General features: G+C 43.5%; 1 protein-coding gene across 1 annotated transcript in view; it reads right to left on the bottom strand.

Annotated features, from left to right (window-relative positions):
- Positions 1-20418, bottom strand: part of CACNA2D4 (calcium voltage-gated channel auxiliary subunit alpha2delta 4) — a 206037-nt gene that overhangs the window by 164255 nt on the left and 21364 nt on the right. The window contains exons 3-7 of the mRNA XM_054988696.1: positions 18971-19087; positions 13815-13874; positions 4046-4208; positions 2085-2216; positions 1199-1259 (exon numbers count right to left, since the gene is read on the bottom strand). Of these exons, the coding sequence (XP_054844671.1) occupies positions 1199-1259; positions 2085-2216; positions 4046-4208; positions 13815-13874; positions 18971-19087 (533 nt within the window). The remainder of the gene's footprint in view (positions 1-1198; positions 1260-2084; positions 2217-4045; positions 4209-13814; positions 13875-18970; positions 19088-20418) is intronic.

Raw genomic sequence — 20418 nt, 5'->3', positions numbered from 1 at the left:
TTGCACATATGCCAAGTAAAACAAAAAAAATGAAAGGGAGGCAGGGCGATTTCAGACTACGATGATGAAAGTGCCCAACCTCTCCTCTAAAACCACTTTTGTTAGGGACTGTCCTACAACCACACAGCACAAGTTTGTGTGGAGAAGCGACTCAGCAAAACACACACCTAAAGCGGAAAAAAGGCAGGAATGACAGGCTGTGTGGAAACAGCCAAAGCAGCTTACATCATTCTCCCTTCCTCCATTTTATCCTCACAGCAACCCTGTGAGGTAGGTTAAGCTGAGAGAGTATGATTGGCCCAAGGTTATCCAGTGAGCTTCCATGGCAAAGTAGGGATTTGAACCTGGGCCTGCCAGATCCTAGTTCAGCACTCTAACCACTACAATACACTGTCTCTCTATATTATTCTTTATTTCTTCCAGCACAGTTTGTATTCCCCTCATACTGTATTACAGAACTATTCTCTTTGGCTTTAATTATTGTTATATACAATATAAACAAAAATATATACATACTTGAAGGACAAGAAGCAATTTTAGCATTCTGTCTCTAAACAGACAGTGATAAAATTAAGTTTGAATGGAATTGAGAGATCCCTGAAGATATCCAGAAGTCTCAAAAGGCCAATCACAAGTGGGAACAGAGAATCAACTTGCATCGAACCCAGTGCAGTCTGGTCAGAGCGCAACTTTAGCCTTTATAACCTGCATGCTGTAAAGGTGTTGCAAACCTGTGCACAGTGCACATCGGTTAGATGGAATGAATGCACAAGCAAGTGCGCTCTGCACTGCACTCATTGGTCTGATCCCTATAGACATTCATTCAAACTTCTGCACTGATCCTCTATATATGTGTAGAATCTTTCTGTGCTTTTTGTAAAGTAGAGATGACATAGACACAAGCTGACATGCACATTGCCCAAGGCACAGGTTTAGATATTCAGGGATTACGGCTTTAGATGGATGTGCCGGGATCAGGTGTGTGCAGTCAATTCCTTTATCTACTCAAGGAAAAGTAGTTAATTTCTCTACTGGAAAAATACATGGCAACTTGGCAAGGTATGTAACTTTACCATTCAGGATTCTTCAAATCTCATTAAAGTGCAGAGGGAGGACAATATATGCAGTATTTCCAAAACAGAAGATGAAAAGATACGGAACAGGACACAATAGCATAAATATTTTCAAAATCTCTTACCAGCCTCGATTTCTGCAGTCAAAGGAGAGGACTCCGTTTTCATCTGGCAACCATTTTATCCCTGAGGAGACAGCAACGAAAGGGTTTCCATGGATCTGGGGCATGCTTTTGACGAGGTCCTTCCCATAGCTCTACCATAAAGTTGTTTTTTTCTCAACTTTTTGAGACAAAGTAACTAGAACTGCTCATGGTATGTTATGTTTAATTTTCAATTTTGTTCTTAATAATTTCTAATGCTGTCTGCAGATGGCATTTTACACACAATCTTGGAGGTGTCACTGGATTTTTTCTTTATTTTGTTCTGGGGATTATAGCCTTTCCCCTTTGGGATCCACATTCCTTTGCTCCAACAAAGATATTGTGGAGGACAGAACGATTTGATCCACAAAGCTAATTAGTGACTGACTTCTGCTTTTAATAAACCTTTAAAAAACTGCAGCCAAATGGTTGCTCAATAGACAAATACAGCACTAATAACATTTAAACCTTCAGGAAAATAAGAACCAGAGAGAGGAAGCCCTTCAAGTAATTCATAGGCTTTTACTTCATGAACTCTCGTACTTGATTTGCAGAGAATGGACACAATCTAATTTAAACGTTTCTAAATCTCACTGATTTAAGAAAGAAGGATTTATGTAACCAGTGAACTGGTCCTGTGAAACCAATGGGACTCTCAGTCCTATAGATGTTTATTCAGAGCCAAGACTCACCAAATTCAGTGAGGCCAGTTCCTGAGAAAATGGGCCTGCAATTGCTGTCTTAAATGTGCTTAAGAGTGACTGAATCATATGCCACGTGTATCCTATTGTTTCTCAGATCTAGTCTAGTTTTACTAGCTATCTTTTGAGTTTCTGAGAAAATGCCAAGTAGGAACAAGATTTTGTACCTGGATAAAGTCTGAAGAATCCTGTAGAGCTGCCGAAGTATTGCCAAGTGAGAGTTGGATCTCTTTCAAAATTGTCCACAAAAATTGGATTCAACGCTTCAGACATATAAACTCCATTCAAAATATCAGGGTCTGTAGCAAAGAGTGAGTAAAAGGAAAGGCAGTTCTATAAAGACTGTTTAAAAAATGAACAAGAAAGGAATAAAATGCAAGAAAGGGCTCAGCGAGAAGCACCAACAAGATGCACTTGTAGTATTCACAGCTTTATCAAACCTCCATCTTTGGGCTAGAAGCAGAATATAGGAGATTATGAAGCTGCCTTATATTGAATCAAATTATTTGTCGATGTACCCTGATTACAAATGTTCAGACATAAATCTTTCCCAGTTTTCTTCAGTGGCAGAAGCTGAGAGTTATACTAGGTGTTTTTCATGTATTTGATTTTTAAACAGGACAGCTGAAAATACTCATAAATTTATTTATATACTTCATTTATTTTTATTTATGTCGTTTATAGTCCGCCTTTCTCACTGAGACTCAAGGCGGATTACATAGCATGAGATGAGTACAATCAGTATCGAGGACATTTCCATACAGTGTCAAGGACATTTCCACAACAATGTTATAGGATTTTACAAAGATGCAGCATTAGCAATTTTCCAATACAGAGTTGAAGAACTGCTGAAAAAGAACATAATCAATTCTAGGACATTAGATAACATGAAGCACAGATAGTATAGGAGTACATATTCGAGCAACAGATAATATGCAAGGCAACATAGTGGTGAAGTTTATGGTCCCTAACTCATTAGCGAAGCATTTGAGACCCCCTCCCTACAATACTTCCCTCCTATCTGAGTAAAAAGCCTTTTTGAATAATTTGGTTTTGCATTATTTGCAGAAAGCCAGGAGAGTGGGGGCTCTCTTGACCTCCTCAGGCAGACCGTTCTACAGGGAAGGAGCCACCACAGAGAAAGCCCATGTGCGGGCTCCTGTTGATTTCACCCATGTGCAGGCTGGCACCTGCAAGAAACTCTGTTCAGATGAGCGAAGCTGCCATGGAGGGACATAAGGAGTGAGGCAATCTCGTAGGTATGCTGGGCCAAGGCCATGAAGAGCTTTGTATGTAATAACCCATTCCTTGAATTGAGCACAGTAATTGATATGTAGCCAATGGAGTGACTGTAGGATGGGAGTGATGTGTTCATGCTCCTTCTTGCTCCTGCTTACAGTCGAGCCACAGCATTTTGCACCAGTTGGAGCCTCCTAGTTAACTTAGACGGGAGATAATGTATAGTGTATTACAATAGTCGAGTTTTAATGCTACCATAGCATGGATCCAGGTGGCCAGGTTGGCCATGTTGAGGTAAGAAGCCATCTTCCAGGCTAGAGTGAGATTGATTAACACTCTGCCTTTGTCCACAATGGGGGCTCATAGCAGCTTACATCATTTCCCTCTCCTCCATTTTATCCTCACAACAATCCTGTGAGGTAGGTTTGGCTGAGATTATGTGACTCAGTAAACTCTCATGGCAGAGTCAGGATTCAAACCTCCCAGATCATGGTCCAACACTCCACCACACTGGTTCCACACCAAATGTGGAAGAAACCCTGTCACTCAGTATAAACACGATCACACAGAAAAGCAAGCCTACGACCGTGTCTCACTTCTCTTCCTCTGTTCTTGCCAAATGGTCAGAAGGGGAGGAAAATCCTGGTAAGATCCTGTGTTTTTAACAGAAGCTTTCTATGCGGGAATTAGCAGGTGAAGCTGTTCACAGCCAGAGATCAGTGCTAATGTCGGCTTTTTACATGGTGCTGTCAGAGGCACAGGACAGAAGCTGTTCTTCATCTTCGCTCTCTTTCTTCTCTTGGCGCTCCCCATTTCCTCTGTCTTTTGTTACTTCAACTGCCATTTTTGCCGCAGGTTTTACAACAGAACAAAAGCTGGAATGCCATACCTTTGTTGTAGACATTAGTTGGAAGCTGTATGTCACTGTACGTCGTGTTCACAAGCATGTTATTGAAATGCTCATTTGGCTCCAGGATGAATTCGTCTCCAAGCTCCACATAATTATCGTTTTCATCCTTTTCATTAACCTGAACAGCGTTGTAATAGTCAAACTGTTGATGAAGAGAAATTAATAGATGAAGATAAATTAATAAAGACAGTGTGCAAGGTTTCAGTACAACCTTGATATTTGGTCCTTAGATATACAAGTTTGACTTCGAGGGCTAGAAGAGTTCCTGGATTCACTTCAATCCAAGAATGTCGGGTAACTAAAAACCACCTGATTTATCAAACATACGCCCCCAAATTCCACATCTCAGCTAAGATGACCAATAGCACAAATACTATACAGAGTTATGCTCCAGTCTAAGAGCAGAACCACAAGTGACGAAAGGCGCAGATTGGACACTTGTCAGCTTCCCTCAAGTTTTGACGGGAAATGGAGGCGTCCTGGTCTTGCAGCTTGGCTCTCTGACTGCTGTCCAATGGACTTTTCAACTGTCACTTGTCCAACATTCCGCCAAGCTGCCTACATTTCCCACCAAAACTTTAGGGAAGCTGACAAGCGTCCAACCTGTGTCAGGCGTCACTTGTGGTTCCGCTCTAAGGCTGTTTCTGCACAGCCTTGTAAGGACAGCCCACTCACGGAATGCTGGCGGCTTTCCCCCAAGAATCCAGGCATCTCCATTTTCAGTCCCAGAAAAGGTGCCCAAAAACCAGAAACCAAACAGCCTGCAACCCTTTTGAAAACAGAGATGTCTGGATTCCTGGGGGAAAGCCGCCAGCATTCTGTGAGTGGGCCATCCCTATAAGGACATGCGGAAACCGCCTAAGTCCTCTGAAAGCAATATGGTATAAATAGGACTGCAATGTAAGTAACTAAGTACATAAGGATTTCTTGAAGGATCAGACCAATTAACACAGAGTTCCATGTTGGAAAGTGGTGAAAATATCTGAAAGTCTTAGCAGGAAGGGCATAAGACTGACATACAGGCTGTCAGGCACAAACACTGCTTGCTGCTCTACTCACATGCTCCCTTTGTGCCTCCCATCTCTCTCCTCCTCTCATTGTGTCGACAACTTCCTTGTCTGATAAAGTTCCTCACTTTGCCATAGTGGCTGAATACAGGTACCTTGGCATTTGTTTACTTCCCCCATCCCAAAATTCCAAACTGAGATTTAACCAAGAGTGCAATCCTAGACAGAGTCATGCCCTCCTAAGCCCACTTACTTTAGTGGACTTAGAAGGGTGTACTTATGTTTAGGATTGTTCAGTTAGAATCCTGGTTTGATGTGGGGCACAAGTACCAATTTGCCGAGGTTCCTGCATTCTGACCTCTCCACTGGGGGGCTTGCTCCAACTGGGAAGATTTCGATTAAGCTCAGTATGTGAATGCAAGAAGGTGGAGCAAGGCAACCATGGAAGCATAGGCAATTCCCACAAACGTCAAGTGGAGGTATTGGGTGCAAGAGAGAAGGTGTAAAAGCCACTCTGAGCATTGAGGCGCAGAACCACATGGGTGGTTTGTGCCAGGTGGAGACTTGGACTGCCAGTGGTGAACCCTAGACACCCTAGATAGCAAGAAAGGGCAGTGCTCATGGGCCAGTGGGGTTGTTCTGCCACTCTCTTTCTCAGCTTTTCTCCGGTATAAATTTTGAAACTCCCCCCTCTTCTCCCCTGCATTTGGGCTTTCTCTGTGTGGTGCATTGCCTCTCAAAACAGCCATTTTGTGGTTGGCTCCACTTCCTGTGCCGGTAGGCTGCTAGCCCCCTAATAACTGGTGGAGGGGGGGAAGAGGCACTTACCCCCCTGGGTATTCTTTATGCATGGTGTTACCAGAACTGCTTTTTATAAGGGGGAAATTAGCTTAGCAGTCTGGAACAAAAATTATTAGCGCGGATCTAACCTATGTTTACGGAGGTCCTGATTCCAGACACTCTAGTGACAAGAGGCAGACTACAAATAGGTTCCCAACACGTGTATTTTACTAATAGTGTGGCATAAGCCTGAACTTGCACATACACACAAGAAAGCACACAAGACCTAGGAAATACAGAGTAGGAAATATAGAGACTTTCGCATTAGCAGGTTCCCAATGATGGTGGGGAATACTCACAATCCTGAAGCGAAGCAGAGACACAACAGCGAGGTGGCCCAATGCCAGCACTGGGACCACAGATGGACAGCAAGGGGTTCTGGATAGGATGGCACGCGCACCATGCGGTCTGAGAGACCGGCTTAAATACCCCAAAACGTACCCTGGGGCTGGTGCTGTACTTGGTGGCTCTCACAGATTAAAACAAAGGTTCTAATGGGTTACTGAATGGCTTGGATGGGCCACTTTGGTAATCTGATTGTGATAAGTGACACCTCAGGAAGAAGGGACAAAGGAGGGAGGGGGAAATCCGAGTGGGCTGAAAGGATGTTCCAGCGGACAGGGCTTGCCCTGATGTCATCAGCTCTGGAATGCGGAGGTTTCTTTGAGATGCATTCTCTAAGTGCTTGGGATGGTCGGCACTTAGTTCCTTCTCCGGGGCGGCTCCTAAGATATGCAGAGCGGGGCGAGGTACTCTCGCTGCGGACGTGGTGTGCCCGCTTCGCCGAAATGGCTTCCCAAAGCAGTCTTCTTCCCTGGGTCTTCTGGCTGCCTAAGAACATGGATGCCGGCTGGGCATAGCTGGGGCTGGTTTGCAGGCTGCCCGGTAGCGAGGGCAAGCTCGGGGCCCGACCCGCGGGAGGCTCCAGGCAGGAACTGACCAGGGAGCGCCTAGCCAGGCTCACTGGAGGTTTCCCTGGCAGGCGCCCAGCTGCTAGCAGCGGCTTGGGCCCATATGAGGCAGGCTTCCATGGAGGCAGGGGGAACAGCACATAAAACACAGTCCAAAGCAGGGAACAGGCACGGTCCATGGCAGATGGCAATGCAGGCACGGGGCACACTTGTAACAGAGTCCAAACACACACTGGGAAGTCCAGATATAGGTCTAGGCAGGGCTGCCCAGGAAAAGAGTCCTTTGTGCAGTTGACCAAACATGGAGTCAGGGAACTACAGGGTCTTATTGCAGCAGCAATGTAATCAACAAGCAGACAGGAAACTGACACGTGTACCAGAACACACACGTGCAGGGCAAATCTTTGTGTAGCAGTAAAACAGCAACGCAGGAAACTTTAACACAGTCCATGGCAGGCCTTAAAGCAGGAGAGGGGGCCTACTTGGCAACAATGGGTGCTATGCGCTTGTGAGCTCCTTTGCCTTGTGCAATGACATCACTTCTGCTGCAACCAAAATATCCGGTGCAAAACCACAGCATTTTCACTAAGTGATATATCATCACGTAGAGCGTATGGGCAGCCACTTGCCTAGGCTGCCTGTCAATAGTGGGTGACCTCTGGGCAGCCTGCCTCTTCCTGCCAGTAACCAGTGATCGATGGACAGAGAGGCAAATCACCAGGCATTTGAGTAGGCACCTGGCAATTGTGTGCAGCAGCCATTTTGTGATTGTGCTCACCACTCTATGCCAGAATTTTGAGTCACACAGACTTTTTATCCCACACTTTCTCTACAAAGCCCATGGGAGCCTCCATATTTCTATTTAATGTAGGTAAATGACGGGCTCAAGATAACTGTGAGTTTTGTGGTGAGTTGACCCCAGCCACCCAATTCTGAGGCCAGCACTCTGACCACTACTCCTCACTGACTCTCATATAAACACAGAAGTCCCGTTCTTCACTGAATCTGCTCTCCACAGTGCAGAGGATATGAAAGCATAGTACATTGTACATCGCCTGCCTGGTCTGCCCAAGTGGTATGGATGCTGAATTTCACTGACCTACATTCACAAACTCATTTTATATTCTACTGGATTTAATCCCAATGGATTGGTCAAATATACAGATGAATTTCAGTCCTCCAGAGTATCTTGGCAACACAAAATGTCTAAGTAATTGCCAGTTTTGCTAACTGGATGTTTGCAGCTGTAAGGGGCACACTGGGGGTTCATTAGAGTGAACCAAAGATTCAGTAGTGGAGACTCACATAATTGGGATGAATGATGCACAGCATACATATCTGTGAGCACTCTTACCACTGACCTTTGCAACAGCTTCCTGCTAAGGCTCTCCCACCTACGAATTGCTTACTCTTTGACAGCTAATTGAATCTTTGATCTATGCTGCCTTTGGCTCAAATACCATACTGGTGAACTGAGGTCCCAGTCCAAGGAATAAAATGCAAATTTATGCCTACAGACCAGGTTATAAATCAACTCATCATCTTTGCAGCTGTATCCACGCTGATGTGATTTTCAGTGTGTTGGACAATTTGAACCTTTTTCTGTTACGCCTTGTATAACACCATGTCATTAGCAGGGAGTGGAGTTTATAACCAAATATCATCCCAGAATTAAATAGCATCTTCCTTTTTCAAGACTCTCACATCTCTGAGTCCTTTCTATTTTCTTTGCTATCCAATAATCTTACTTCCTCTCCTGTTCCCCAAAACAATTCCTTTTGTCAGGGTGTTTCAACAGTAAGAATCCTTATTATAAATTATGATTTCTACATCTAATAGTGAAGTTGGTGGCTTGTGCCATCAAAAGCAGCAAAATCAGCCTATGCCCATCCAAGACAGGGATTCCTCAGGTGTGTAGAAAAACATTATTTTTAAAATTAACCTATCCAAAACAAAACAAAACAAAAGCCCAAATGGTTCAGCACAAGTTAAAGGGCAAAAGGAAGGAATACAGGATAACTCAAGCTCAAGCCCCTAATAATGTACAGAATCTTAGAAAAAGAGGCTTCAGTCTATGCAGGAAGGAAATTTCCAAAGAACACATTCTACCCTTTCACTGTGATTTCTCAAGGATTCCCAGCTTGTTCCCTCTAGTAACAAACTTTACTCTCAAGTGCCTACCACATTAAGTTTGCCACCTTCCAAGCGGTGTCTGGAGTTATCCCAGAATTACAACTCATCGCCAGATCAGTTCCCCTAGAGAAAATGGCATCTTTGGAAGGTGGGCTCTATGGAATCACATCCTTCTTAGAGCCAAGCCACAAGTGACGCCTGACACAGGTTGGACACTTGTCAGCTTACCTCAAGTTTTGATGGGAAATGTAGGTGTCCTGGTCTTGCAGCTTGGCTCTCCATTACAGCTGCAAGACCAGGATGCCTACATTTCCCATCAAAACTTGAGGGAAGCTGACAAGTGTCCAACCTGTGTCAGGCGTCACCTGTGGCTTGGCTCTAAGCGGCTTTCCTTCTCCAAACTCCACAGTCCTCAGGCTCCAACTTCAAATCTCCAGGAATTTCTCAGCTTGGAGTTGGCAGCCCTACTACCATAAAGACAATGAAAGGGGCCCATACAAATAAGCCAAAGATTTCTACAAACTGGGGGGAGTCCAGTTTGCAGAATTAAAAGACCACCCACACCCCCAAAAGGCAAATGAGGACTGAGCACACTTAGGCTTCTCTAAATGTTGAGGCAGCTAGAAGTCAGCTAAAAGGAAAGGAGGAAGAGGGAGAAAGCAGTCATGTTAAACTACTGAAAGCTTCAAGTATCCTGGGCCGTTTCCACACGTCTTACCTGCCTCTGGAACATTGTGCAAAACACCTGGAAGACAGTGTCCTCTTGCACGAAATTGCACCAGGAAGATGCTGTCATCCGGGAGTTTTGTTTGAAATCCTGTCTTCCTGGCACGATTTTGTGCAAGAAGACGCTGTCTTCTGGCGACAGGTAAGACGTGTGGAAACGGCCCTGGATGTCAAAATTTAGATTGGAGAGTGCAAATTTCGAAAGTTCTCCTCTTCATGGGTCCCCTAATGCTTAATAATCAGCATTGATGTTATTTCAAGTGCTACCTACAACAACCTATTCTATACAATACGTATTTCACACACACACATACTGTGACCAAATAAGACTAAATGTAGGAAATTTCCTTTCCTACATTTTAAGGATACACACACACACACAATACAGCTTCAAGCAGATGAAGGTGGCTTTAATTTATCAGATTTAAGAGTTTCCTTTACACTGTCTTATTAGCTAGTGTGAAGTGCTGGTCTTTATATAACTCTCTTTATTCACCTGGATGGGCATATTTAGAACTAGCAAAGCCACTTCCTTTTCATAGCTAGGCGTCATTAGCCTGACACCACTTAAATTATCCAGCTATGTATAGTCCCACCATTAAAGCTGCCAGAAAAGCCTCCTGGCTACTGCAGCACAGATTCGTTTTGATCTATACTTGCACACTGACCTAGCCCTATGAGAAAATGTTGACTCCTTGTTGATGGAAAAGCAGTTCATCTTATGGAATTTTAATCTTAATTGCATAGCTCTAACAATGAGTGTTTTGAATTTATTTTTTTTTGCAGGGGCAGACTTGCAGTAGGTCATCTGTGTACTAAATGATTCAGCAAAACCTCATTACAGTGAAATATAGTACTGAAAATTCCAGAAATGTGGCCTTGATACATTAGCTGCCTCTGAACCTCCAGAAATACCAAGCTTTTTAAATATTATGCCTCCTCTTTTAAGGGCCACTGTAGTCTTGTCTTGATAAGGCTATTTAGGAGCTAACTGGTTTCAGGCCACAACAATACGTAATCACAATGGATTAAATTGTTAACTTCATCAACTACATACAGATATACATATACTGTGCAGTGAATTCTGCCATGACTCCTCAGAGCCAAAACACACGTTAAGAACTACACGTGGTTGCGCACGTGTCCGCGCTCCCGTCTGTTTCGGCCCGCCCGTGGCTGTTTCAGAATTTCGGCGCGTGTCCTGCCCGCACCAGACCTGTGATTGTGTGTCCGCGTCTGCACGTGCCCCTCCTGACGACCAGCGAGTTCCCAGAACAGAGCGGCTATTTTTACCATCCCGGGGGCTGTGGACCTCTCAATGACTGCTAGATGGCGCTATTGCCTGCAGCTTGCGAGCGAGCAGGTGACGCGCAATGGACTGGTCCGGGGGCCTCCAACGCGGGCCTCAAAAGATTGGATGACTGTTTGGCTTCGTGTCAGAGATGGCCCCCCTGGCTCCCCCCCGTGCTCCGGGATCTTGCCCAGCTGCCTGAGGGCTTCGAAGCAGGGCGGGGGGCCCTGTCCGTTGGTTGGTGCTTGTCCACTGGGGGAGGGCATGCCTTTGACAAACACAGACATGTCTTCACTTGGGGAGGGGGGAACATGTTTGTGAGAAACACACATGGGACTGTCCGAAATCCCAGGGCCCGCCCAGGGCTTGGGGGGAGTGCACGGGCGAGGTCTAAGACATGTCTGTCAAAAAAAATTTTCTTGCCCAAAATCCAGGGGCGCACTGCCCCTGGTGCCTCAGTCACCACTATTTGGCCAGAGTCAGACCATATAAATTTCTGAAATAAATTGACCTCAGGAGGAGCAACTGATTCATGTCTCCAGAAAAAATTAAGCAAGCTGAGGCTGGCCTTATAGCTCTTTCCCCTCCCTCACTGGCTTTTTCAAATCTCCCCACACCACTACCCAAAGCAAATTTTCAAGGACTACATAAAAATGTCAGGTCCCTCCCCCTCACCTTTAAAATATCAAAGAAGCAAAAATCTTGGTCAAAGTAAAAATCTTCCTGGAATTTGGAGCCAGATATACATATCAGTAGAGAAGCAAGAACAGGGAGAAGCAGAGCTCTCTCTCTAAAACAGAATAACTTACACCTGTACCAGGGTCATAGTAAGTCTTCCTCAACATGAGGCACTGTTACATTCCAAGTTGCCGGGGGGGGGGGGGTTCAGTGATTTCATTACAACCTATAAAATATCATGAAGTCCTGCCACCTTTATCTGAACAGTTATTTTATGTCCAAAAGCTTTTACCTACCTACAACGAATACCTGCCTTAAATAAAAGATGATTTCCTTAAGATATTCCTTACCCTCTTTAAGCACCCTGCCATGTTCATAGTCATCAAACATTTTTTTAAAATTATTTTTACAGAACTGCTTAGACATGAAAGTGACAGCAACCTTTAAAAATCCATCCTGAGCCATGGAGAATCATGGGTTGATGGAATAAGGGGCATATTCTGGAATCTTCTTTTACAGCGCTGGAAACGAGGGTTGCCAGGTGTCCGGTTTTCACCCAGGCTCGCCAATATTTTCTTGGACTGTCCAGGAAAACTTCCAAGAAAATATCAGACATTTAAATATTCGGTATTTTTGAGCGGTGGGGAGGAGGAGTGACCGAGGTAGCAGCACCAGCTACTGCTGTGCCTGGGCAAACAAAAATTTTGACAGGTGTCTGGTGGAACCAGCAGGTTGCTACATTTGCAGATACGCCATGTGGCTGTCTGCTGTCCTCTTCCATGCATTGCCAGAGTCCTCATATTATTTGTGGGATTGAGGGATGTGCAGGAAGAAGAACCGTGGCAACTGGGAGAGCCCAGAGCTGTCCTCACTCCTCCACCACCAAACAGTTAATTCTGCAATTGAGGAAAATGAGAAATGGATGGCTGGGAAGGTAAGTGCTTAAACAGAGAGGAGTTTGCTTCACTGTACTGAATGAATCAGATGGAGAAAAGTTAGATGGGAGAGGGAGAAGAGTATGTATGAACTGGCGACGGGGGAGAAGGGGAGGCACTCTGTACATGATTTCAGGCATGTTTCTTCCTTATTGTAGCATAACTGAAATAGACTGCGGCTACAATCCTAAACAAGGCTATAAGACCCACTGAACTCCAAGGGATTTACTTGTGAATATGCAGACTTAGGGTTGTACTCTGAGAGGTTGTGTGCCAAAATGCTATGGTTGGGGCCTATTTTGACCTGCTGTGTTCAACCAAAAGTGATGTTCAACCAAAAGTGATGTTACTGAGGCCTCTGGAACACACGGACACAAGAAACATGGAGTGTGTCTGGAATGTTGGTTGAAACCATCTGGCAACCCTACTGGAAACCTAAAGAAGAAACAAGACCACTTTTGACACCATCTAATGTTCTCTTTTGTTGGCAAATCAGGAATAGAGTATTCGGTCCCCAAAGGAAAGAAATCCTGTAAGATCTGAATCACAAGCCTAGTTCTCAATGAGGTGGTAAATTGTTGTCTGGTCTGTACCACTTAGGGTTGTGCTTTGAAATTGTTGCTTAGGAATTTCCTGGAGATTTGGGGGCAGAGTATGGGCAGAGTATAGAGTTGCCAGCTCCGGGATGGAAAATTCCTGGGGCCTCCTATAATGCTATAATGTCCATCCTCCAAAGTGGCCATTTTCTCCAGGGGAACAGATCTCTGTTGTCCTGGAGGTTGGCAATCCTAGCAGGGTGGAGTTTGAAGAGGGAAGAGTGCAGCAGGGATGTGATTACATATACAGTCTACCCTCCGAAACTGACATTTCCTCCACAGGGAGCCGATCTCTCTCTGGAGATCAGTTACAATTCCAGGAGAACACTAGGCCCCAACACCATTTCAGATTGACTTGTCTTCCATACGAAGACATTTGAACCACACAGAGGTTCTGTCAGGGAGAAGAGCAGGGAGATCTATTCTTTCTGACATTTAATTTCTATGTGGATCAAATTTCACCACAAGGAGACCTAGGCTTTAGAGCACTGGTTGCTTCTGAGGCTGACTGTCCACATGGAAGCTGAACTTGTCCAGTATTTCCCAAAACTCCAAAACCCATAAAATTAATCCTTTGCTATTGAAAGATATGAATGTGGAATTGATATTCTTGAATAAATATATGACTTACCACCAGTGAAGCGTTGAACTCATGGTAGAGATCTGCATCTTCAGCTGCTTCGACCAACCGCTAATAAAATCAAATTTTAAAAAAAAAATCAGAGAAGGAAAATGAGGTACCAGTGTGGGAAACAATAGACATTTCAAAAGTATTACTCAAAAAAAGTAATGTAATGAAAGGTCAAATGGCCACCGATTAATAGAATCTTATTTTGTTTTTGTTTTCATGAGACAGTGTCAGTCCCTGGGCACACGCCAGATGAAATGTGTTCTAGCATGGAGACAGGGTGTTGCTGAATTTCTTCCTGTTATGAAACTGTTAAAACTATAGAGGGGAAAGCGGCTGGCAGCCTGCTCCGGTGGTTCATAAAAGGATTTGGAAGAGTACAGCGTCTGCTGTGCTTTATAATTCTAAGAACCTATGTAAATCTTTGTTGCTGCAAGACTAGATGTCGCAGGTTATATGCACAGCCTCACTGGGTCAGTTCTAACAATCCCCTAGACAGTCTTTTAGAACTACAGCGTGTGCTATTTATAGAGATAAAATAAATTTAAGAGTGCATTGAAGCGTTTTGTTATTGTTCAAATGGAACTCTACAAAAAACAGACAAAGAGGACTTCTTTGAGCATTTATGGATTTAAAGACGACAAGCTTTACCATTTTTATGGATCCGTTCAACTAAGAACTGCCTGGCGTTTTTTCATTAAACTACAATCAAATAAATAGCCATTTCATATACTTCACCAACCATACATATGAAGTAAATATACATGGAGCAAAAAAATCCAACAACCCTTATTTTTGTAGCTGCAGTATCAATCTAAATACTTTGGTTGAAAAAAATTCACAAAAATTAGAGACTTTAATACATCAAAACAAGGGATAACCTACACTATATGCATGAGATCTGTGATTAGGTATCCCAACATTACTTATTTAGAGCTGATGTAGCATAACGGTTAAGTGGCTGGGTTGTGAAGTAGCACTCTGCTGGTTCAAATCCCACTACTGCTATGAGCTCGGCAGGTGGCTTTATGTAAGCCACTCCTCTCAGCCCAGCTCCCCAGCTGTATTGTGGAGATAATAACAACACTGACTTTGTTCACCACTCTGAGTGGGTCACTAATCTGTCTAGAAGAGTGCTATAAGCACTAATTTATTATTATTATTATTATTATTATTATTATTATTATTATTATTATTAAAATGCAACATGTGAGGGAAGTTTGTGTGTAACGTTTTCCTCTTTGCTATTTTTACAATCGAAATCACACACATTCCCCAAGGCCTACACTGGGGGTGGGGGAATGTGTGGAATTCCCTCCAACCCACAAACAGCAGTTTGGGATGATTTTGAGTAGGGGAAATAGCACAGATTTGGTTAACCCCTTCCTCCATACCTTACTGCCGCTTTTCTCCAATTCTCCAATTCAGTTTATAGCATTCCCTGAAGCGGCATTTCACGAAAAAAGAAAACACTGGGAGATCCAATCCCATGTAAAATGTTATTTGGCTCTGAGTATAACTTTTTCTTTTTCAAATGTGTTACCATATGCAATTGATTTTAACATACGTTGTTTGTGGCAGTCAAAACGAAGCCTATATCACTACATATAATGTTATATTTGCAAAAATTGAAGGAAAAACAAATGAAATATTTTGATTATCAAACAGGGCAGAATATAAATATGTGTCATTTTTCCTTCAGTGTGGATTTTGCTGAGCATGGAATACTTTCAAGGTTTTTATCACCCGCTTTTGTTGCCTATTATATATATATATACTACTACTAATACAGATAGATTCAATTCAAATTGAATTATTCAGGACATATTGTAGAACGTTGACCAGATGGCCAGCATATACCCAGATGTGGAGAAAGGCTAAGATCCGAGTTAAATTTTGGGATGTGTATTCCACAGACCACAGTTTAAGAAATAACTAGGGAAGTGTGCAGAGAAACTAAGTCCGTCCATGACTATAACTACACAATTACTAAATGGAACCTTCATGTTCAGAGGCTCTAAATACTAGTGATGGGGAGACAACAACATAGTAGGTGGCTTTGGCTTCTATGCTTGCTTGCTGTCCTTCTGGGGGCATCAGTTTAGTCACTGTATGAAACAGGATGCTGGACTAGATGAACTATTTCTCCCATCCAGTACAACTGCTCTTATATTCCTGATACAGCAACCTTGCTGAACCAAGTGACGTCTGGGCTCTGGCCGGTGTTTAGATAGGAGACTACTTGAGAACCCGAAATATGCTGCCTTGAATTCCATGACAGAATATAAGTAGATCCTAATTGCAATAAAAAACTGACAAATGAACCACAGTCTAGAAGGGCAGACTCTGGTTCAAGGACTGATATTACAGTGGGTCCCATTTATGCTTCCACCATTTCTGTTGGCACAGCACTACACATGATGTATATACTTCTGCAATCATTTGAAAGGACATTGTTTTCTTTTACAAATTGCAGCTGTGATTTTCAAAGGGGTGAAGGGCAGAAGGGCCACCCACTCACCCCCGCCAGCCCATCCATCTCTACTTCCAAGCTGCGCTGGGGGGAAAAAACAAGTACATTTTCCCCAGCAGTGGTAAAATCAGCTTGGATCTGATGACTGGGTAGGTGGGGGGATGGCATTGTGCAAATATGGAGAAGCATCCCCCCCCCACACCCCCCCCTATGGCCTCCTTGAAATGGTAGCTCCCAAAGCCACATTCTATACAAATAATCGTTTTGCCCTCTTTGACCTCTCTGGCCATCAATCTTCTTTTATGTCATTTCTGTTCCCAGGCCCAAAAGAATGATGGAGAGGACATAATGCACACAATAATATGCTTTTAAAAGCCCACAGGGATACCTCCAAACACATTATTTTCCTGCTTCCATCTCCCTATTTGTTTGTCAGTAGACTTCTGATGGTAACAAGTAGGATGGAAATTGACCGCAGTAATACTGACAGTGGGAACTGGGAAGGTAGAAACCTGCCTCAGTCAGACAGCAGTGGTAAATGCCATGACAACAGTTCACAGAAATTATGAACAAAGACAGTCTTAGCAGACTTGCTGAGATTGAAAAGCAAGCTAGAATTACAACTGTACAAGCTCTATAGCACAGTTTGGTAATTTTAGGACTCCAGCTTATCCCCTTAAGATGGTAATTTGTACTTTAAATGTGAAGCACAGAATGGACATCCAGCAATCTTGTCTGAACATATTTCACCATCTTCTCAGGCATGTATAGCTTTATTCTATGAATATTAACTCCTACTGTTTTCAAAATGGCTTACAAACTGAAGGCTGCTTTGAGGGGGCTGGATTTCTCCAATGTCCAGGTCTGACACAGCACTTTGCAAACTGGCCTTGAGATGATCACACACATACCAGTTCAGCTCCTGACCTGTTTGCCAGTCAGGAACAAGGAGATGATTTTTCAATGATTGTTTTGACTGTTTGTTGACCCATTTGGGGCTGTTCAGCTGGTGGCGTCACTGTATTCCTTTCAAACTATGCAGAACAGCACAATTGGCGTCGTGCGCATGTGCATTCTTACACAGCCCAGTTGGGTTCTTCTACCCGTCTTTTCTGTGTAACTGTCCTGCTCAGCAGGACAGTTCAAATAGACAGTTAAATCGCTCACAAACACATACTTTGTTTTAATAAAATCATAGCCTTTTGTGTTCATCTAAGTAGTCCCTAGATACATTAACGGCTGCTGATCGGTTTGAATCTGCACTTTCTTTGCACATATACAGTACTGCAAAAGCCAGTGCAAACCGGTTCCGCAGGCTTTCACGGCTGTTTGGCACCAGCTGAGCAGGCTGGGTGAACAAGTAAGTTCAACTACCAAACACATTCATGGAGAAATCTGCAGCATCCTTAATTACATCAAATATGTGGAACTGGCTGATGTTTATCAAAGCCAATAAACATAGCAGACCAGGGTTGCTGTTCTCTTTATAGTTTGAAGAAGATGTAATTTAGGCAGGTACAGTTTGATAGGTGGACCTACACTTGCAGACATTTCCTTCTCTAGACAACTTTAATAATAACAACAATAGCATTCGATTTATATACCACCCTTCAAGACAACTTAATGCCCACTCAGAGTGATTTACAAAGTGTGTTATTATTATCCTCACAATAATCTCCCTGGAGGTGGGTGGGACTGGGAGAGCTCCGAGAAGCTGTGACTGTTCCAAGGTCACCCAGCTGGCTTCAAGTGGAGGAGTGGGGAATCAAATCCATTTCTCCGGATTAGAGTCCTGCTGCTCTTAACCTCTACAGCAAACTGGCTCTCAAATGTTATAGGAGCATGGCTTCTTTCATACCTGGTCACCAACATGTGTCAATCATACCTGTGTCTACCAACATCTGCCTCCACTGACAGCTGTTCAGTAGGGGACAACGTGTCATACAGCCTTCAATGACAGCTCTGAGACTGTGGAATGCCCCTCTCCCATGAGCCGCTTCTGTCCCATTTTCTTTACTGTTTAGGATAGATTCAAGGATTGCTAGCTGATAGGGGCATATAATGAATGGGCTCCTGTTTAGTTTTATCCTGCTACTCATTGGTTGTGTTATTGTGGATCTTGTCTTTATTGTGCTTGGTTGGATTCTATTGTATTTTATTCATGGGTGGTTGTATCCATGTGGCTTTTGTGGCCAGTTTGGGTCACCTTGGTGCCAAAAAGAAGCATGTATGTGTTCTAATAAATAAATTATCTACTGTATCACATGCTTCTGAGAAAACAGAGCATATGCATCATGGTTCACACTTGGAACATTGCGGTAAGAACTTTAATATCTTATAAAACATTGATAAGGCCATAAAGTGCGCTTGATTGGTGTAGTGGTTAAGAGCACAGGACTCTCATCTGGAGAACTGGGTTTGATTCCCCACTCCTCTGCTTGAGGCCAGCTGGGTGACCTTGGGTCAGTCACTGCTCTTTGAGCTCTCTCAGCCCCACCTACCTCACAGGATGATTGTTGTGAGGATAATAATAACACACTTTGTAAACCACTGAGTGGCTATTAAGTTGTCCTGAAGGAAGGTATATAAATCGAATGTTATTATTAAATTCCTTTTCATTATTCATTTTCCTTTCTCACTCTTAGCTAAGAAAGAATGAAAGGGAAAATACTAAATCATGGCTTACCTCAACAGCTTCTACTTTTCTGTGCAGCATGCTTTCCATCTCTTCAGAGAACTTCTTCACCAGCTCCAAACCATCCACTTCTTTGATCTTCAGAGTTGGTTCCACATCTTTATATTTCTGTCATAAGAGACAACGAAAATCAGTGTTGAAGAAGAGCTTGCACAAACAAGCGAGGAGCTGGCTGGTGCTGAAACTAGTCACAGCTAATAGGCTGCTAAGATTTCCAACAGTTCCCATCTGGACAGATGCAACTTTTTTAAAAAACAAGAAAACTACCATATATTAAATGAAAGAAAGTTCACCCAAGAGGTAAACATCCAAAATCACTGGACTATTTGAAACATAACCCACAAGAACCTTCCTGACGTATATTTGTGGTGCTCAATTACAAATGTACAAATAATTATTCATTATTGCAATTTAATGCCTTTCATTACTTGTCCATTATAGTTCACAATAGAGCGCTAGCTTCCTCCTATGCCGTTCTGCCCCCCACTGGCCATGCTTCCTCCTGAGCATGCTCACTAGCTTCCCTCCTTGGACCACTAGCAAACCCCGCCCCTTGTCCTCACCCTTTGTAGGAGAGGGAATTGAGCAGCAAGATGATTAAGTAGCAAGCCTTTTTGTGCCTTACAGGAAGGACTTGCTGTTTTCCCCTCTAGGCTACAACCTCACATACATACATAATTTGAATGGGGTGACCACAGTAGATGACCTGTTCATGCATAAGTGTTCAGACATACAATTAAGGTTGCCAGTTCCAGGTTGGGAAGTTCCAGGAAAAATGCCCCAGGTTCAGGTTTCTTTTAGGTAAGACAACACTGGAACTTTATGGCATCTTTCTAGTATTTCTTTAATTTACAGATATGTAGGCAGAGTTCATTGAAGGTAACTACACAAGCAGACAGCAGAGACTGCATCAGATTTCCAAAGTGCAGCCCTGTACAGCCAATCACTTTCCTAAGGCTGCACTCAAGCTAGAAACTCTCATCAGTTTCAATCAGTCTCAGTTTTAAATTCGGTCTTCAAACTGTCATTTCTCTCTCTCACACGTATCTACTGAACGCAGGCCTGGGGTTTAAACCAGGCTTTTTTTGTGGTGGGGGCACGGTCTCCCCCAAGTCTGAGGAGGGAATTGGTGGAAATCAGTGTAACCTTATATATGAGCATTTTTAAAAAAAAACACAACACAAAAAATCTCAGTTCCATGTCTGGGGCACCCTGCATTTCCTGTTCTCTAAAAACCACTCACCCAAGGACCCAATTTTATTTGGGACTGTGGGCCAGGCTACAAGTGACAAATGACACAGGTTGGACACTTGTCAGCTTCCCTCAAGTTTTGATGGGAAATTTAGGCATCCCGATCTCGCAGCTTGGCTCTCCGCCTGCTGTCCAATGGACTTTTCAACTGTCACTTGTCCAACATTCCGCCAAGCTGCCTACATTTC

Source organism: Eublepharis macularius, chromosome 9, assembly GCF_028583425.1.
Source record: "Eublepharis macularius isolate TG4126 chromosome 9, MPM_Emac_v1.0, whole genome shotgun sequence".
Classification (NCBI taxonomy): Eukaryota; Metazoa; Chordata; class Lepidosauria; order Squamata; family Eublepharidae; genus Eublepharis; species Eublepharis macularius.
This window is presented reverse-complemented; position numbering and strand designations above follow the sequence as displayed.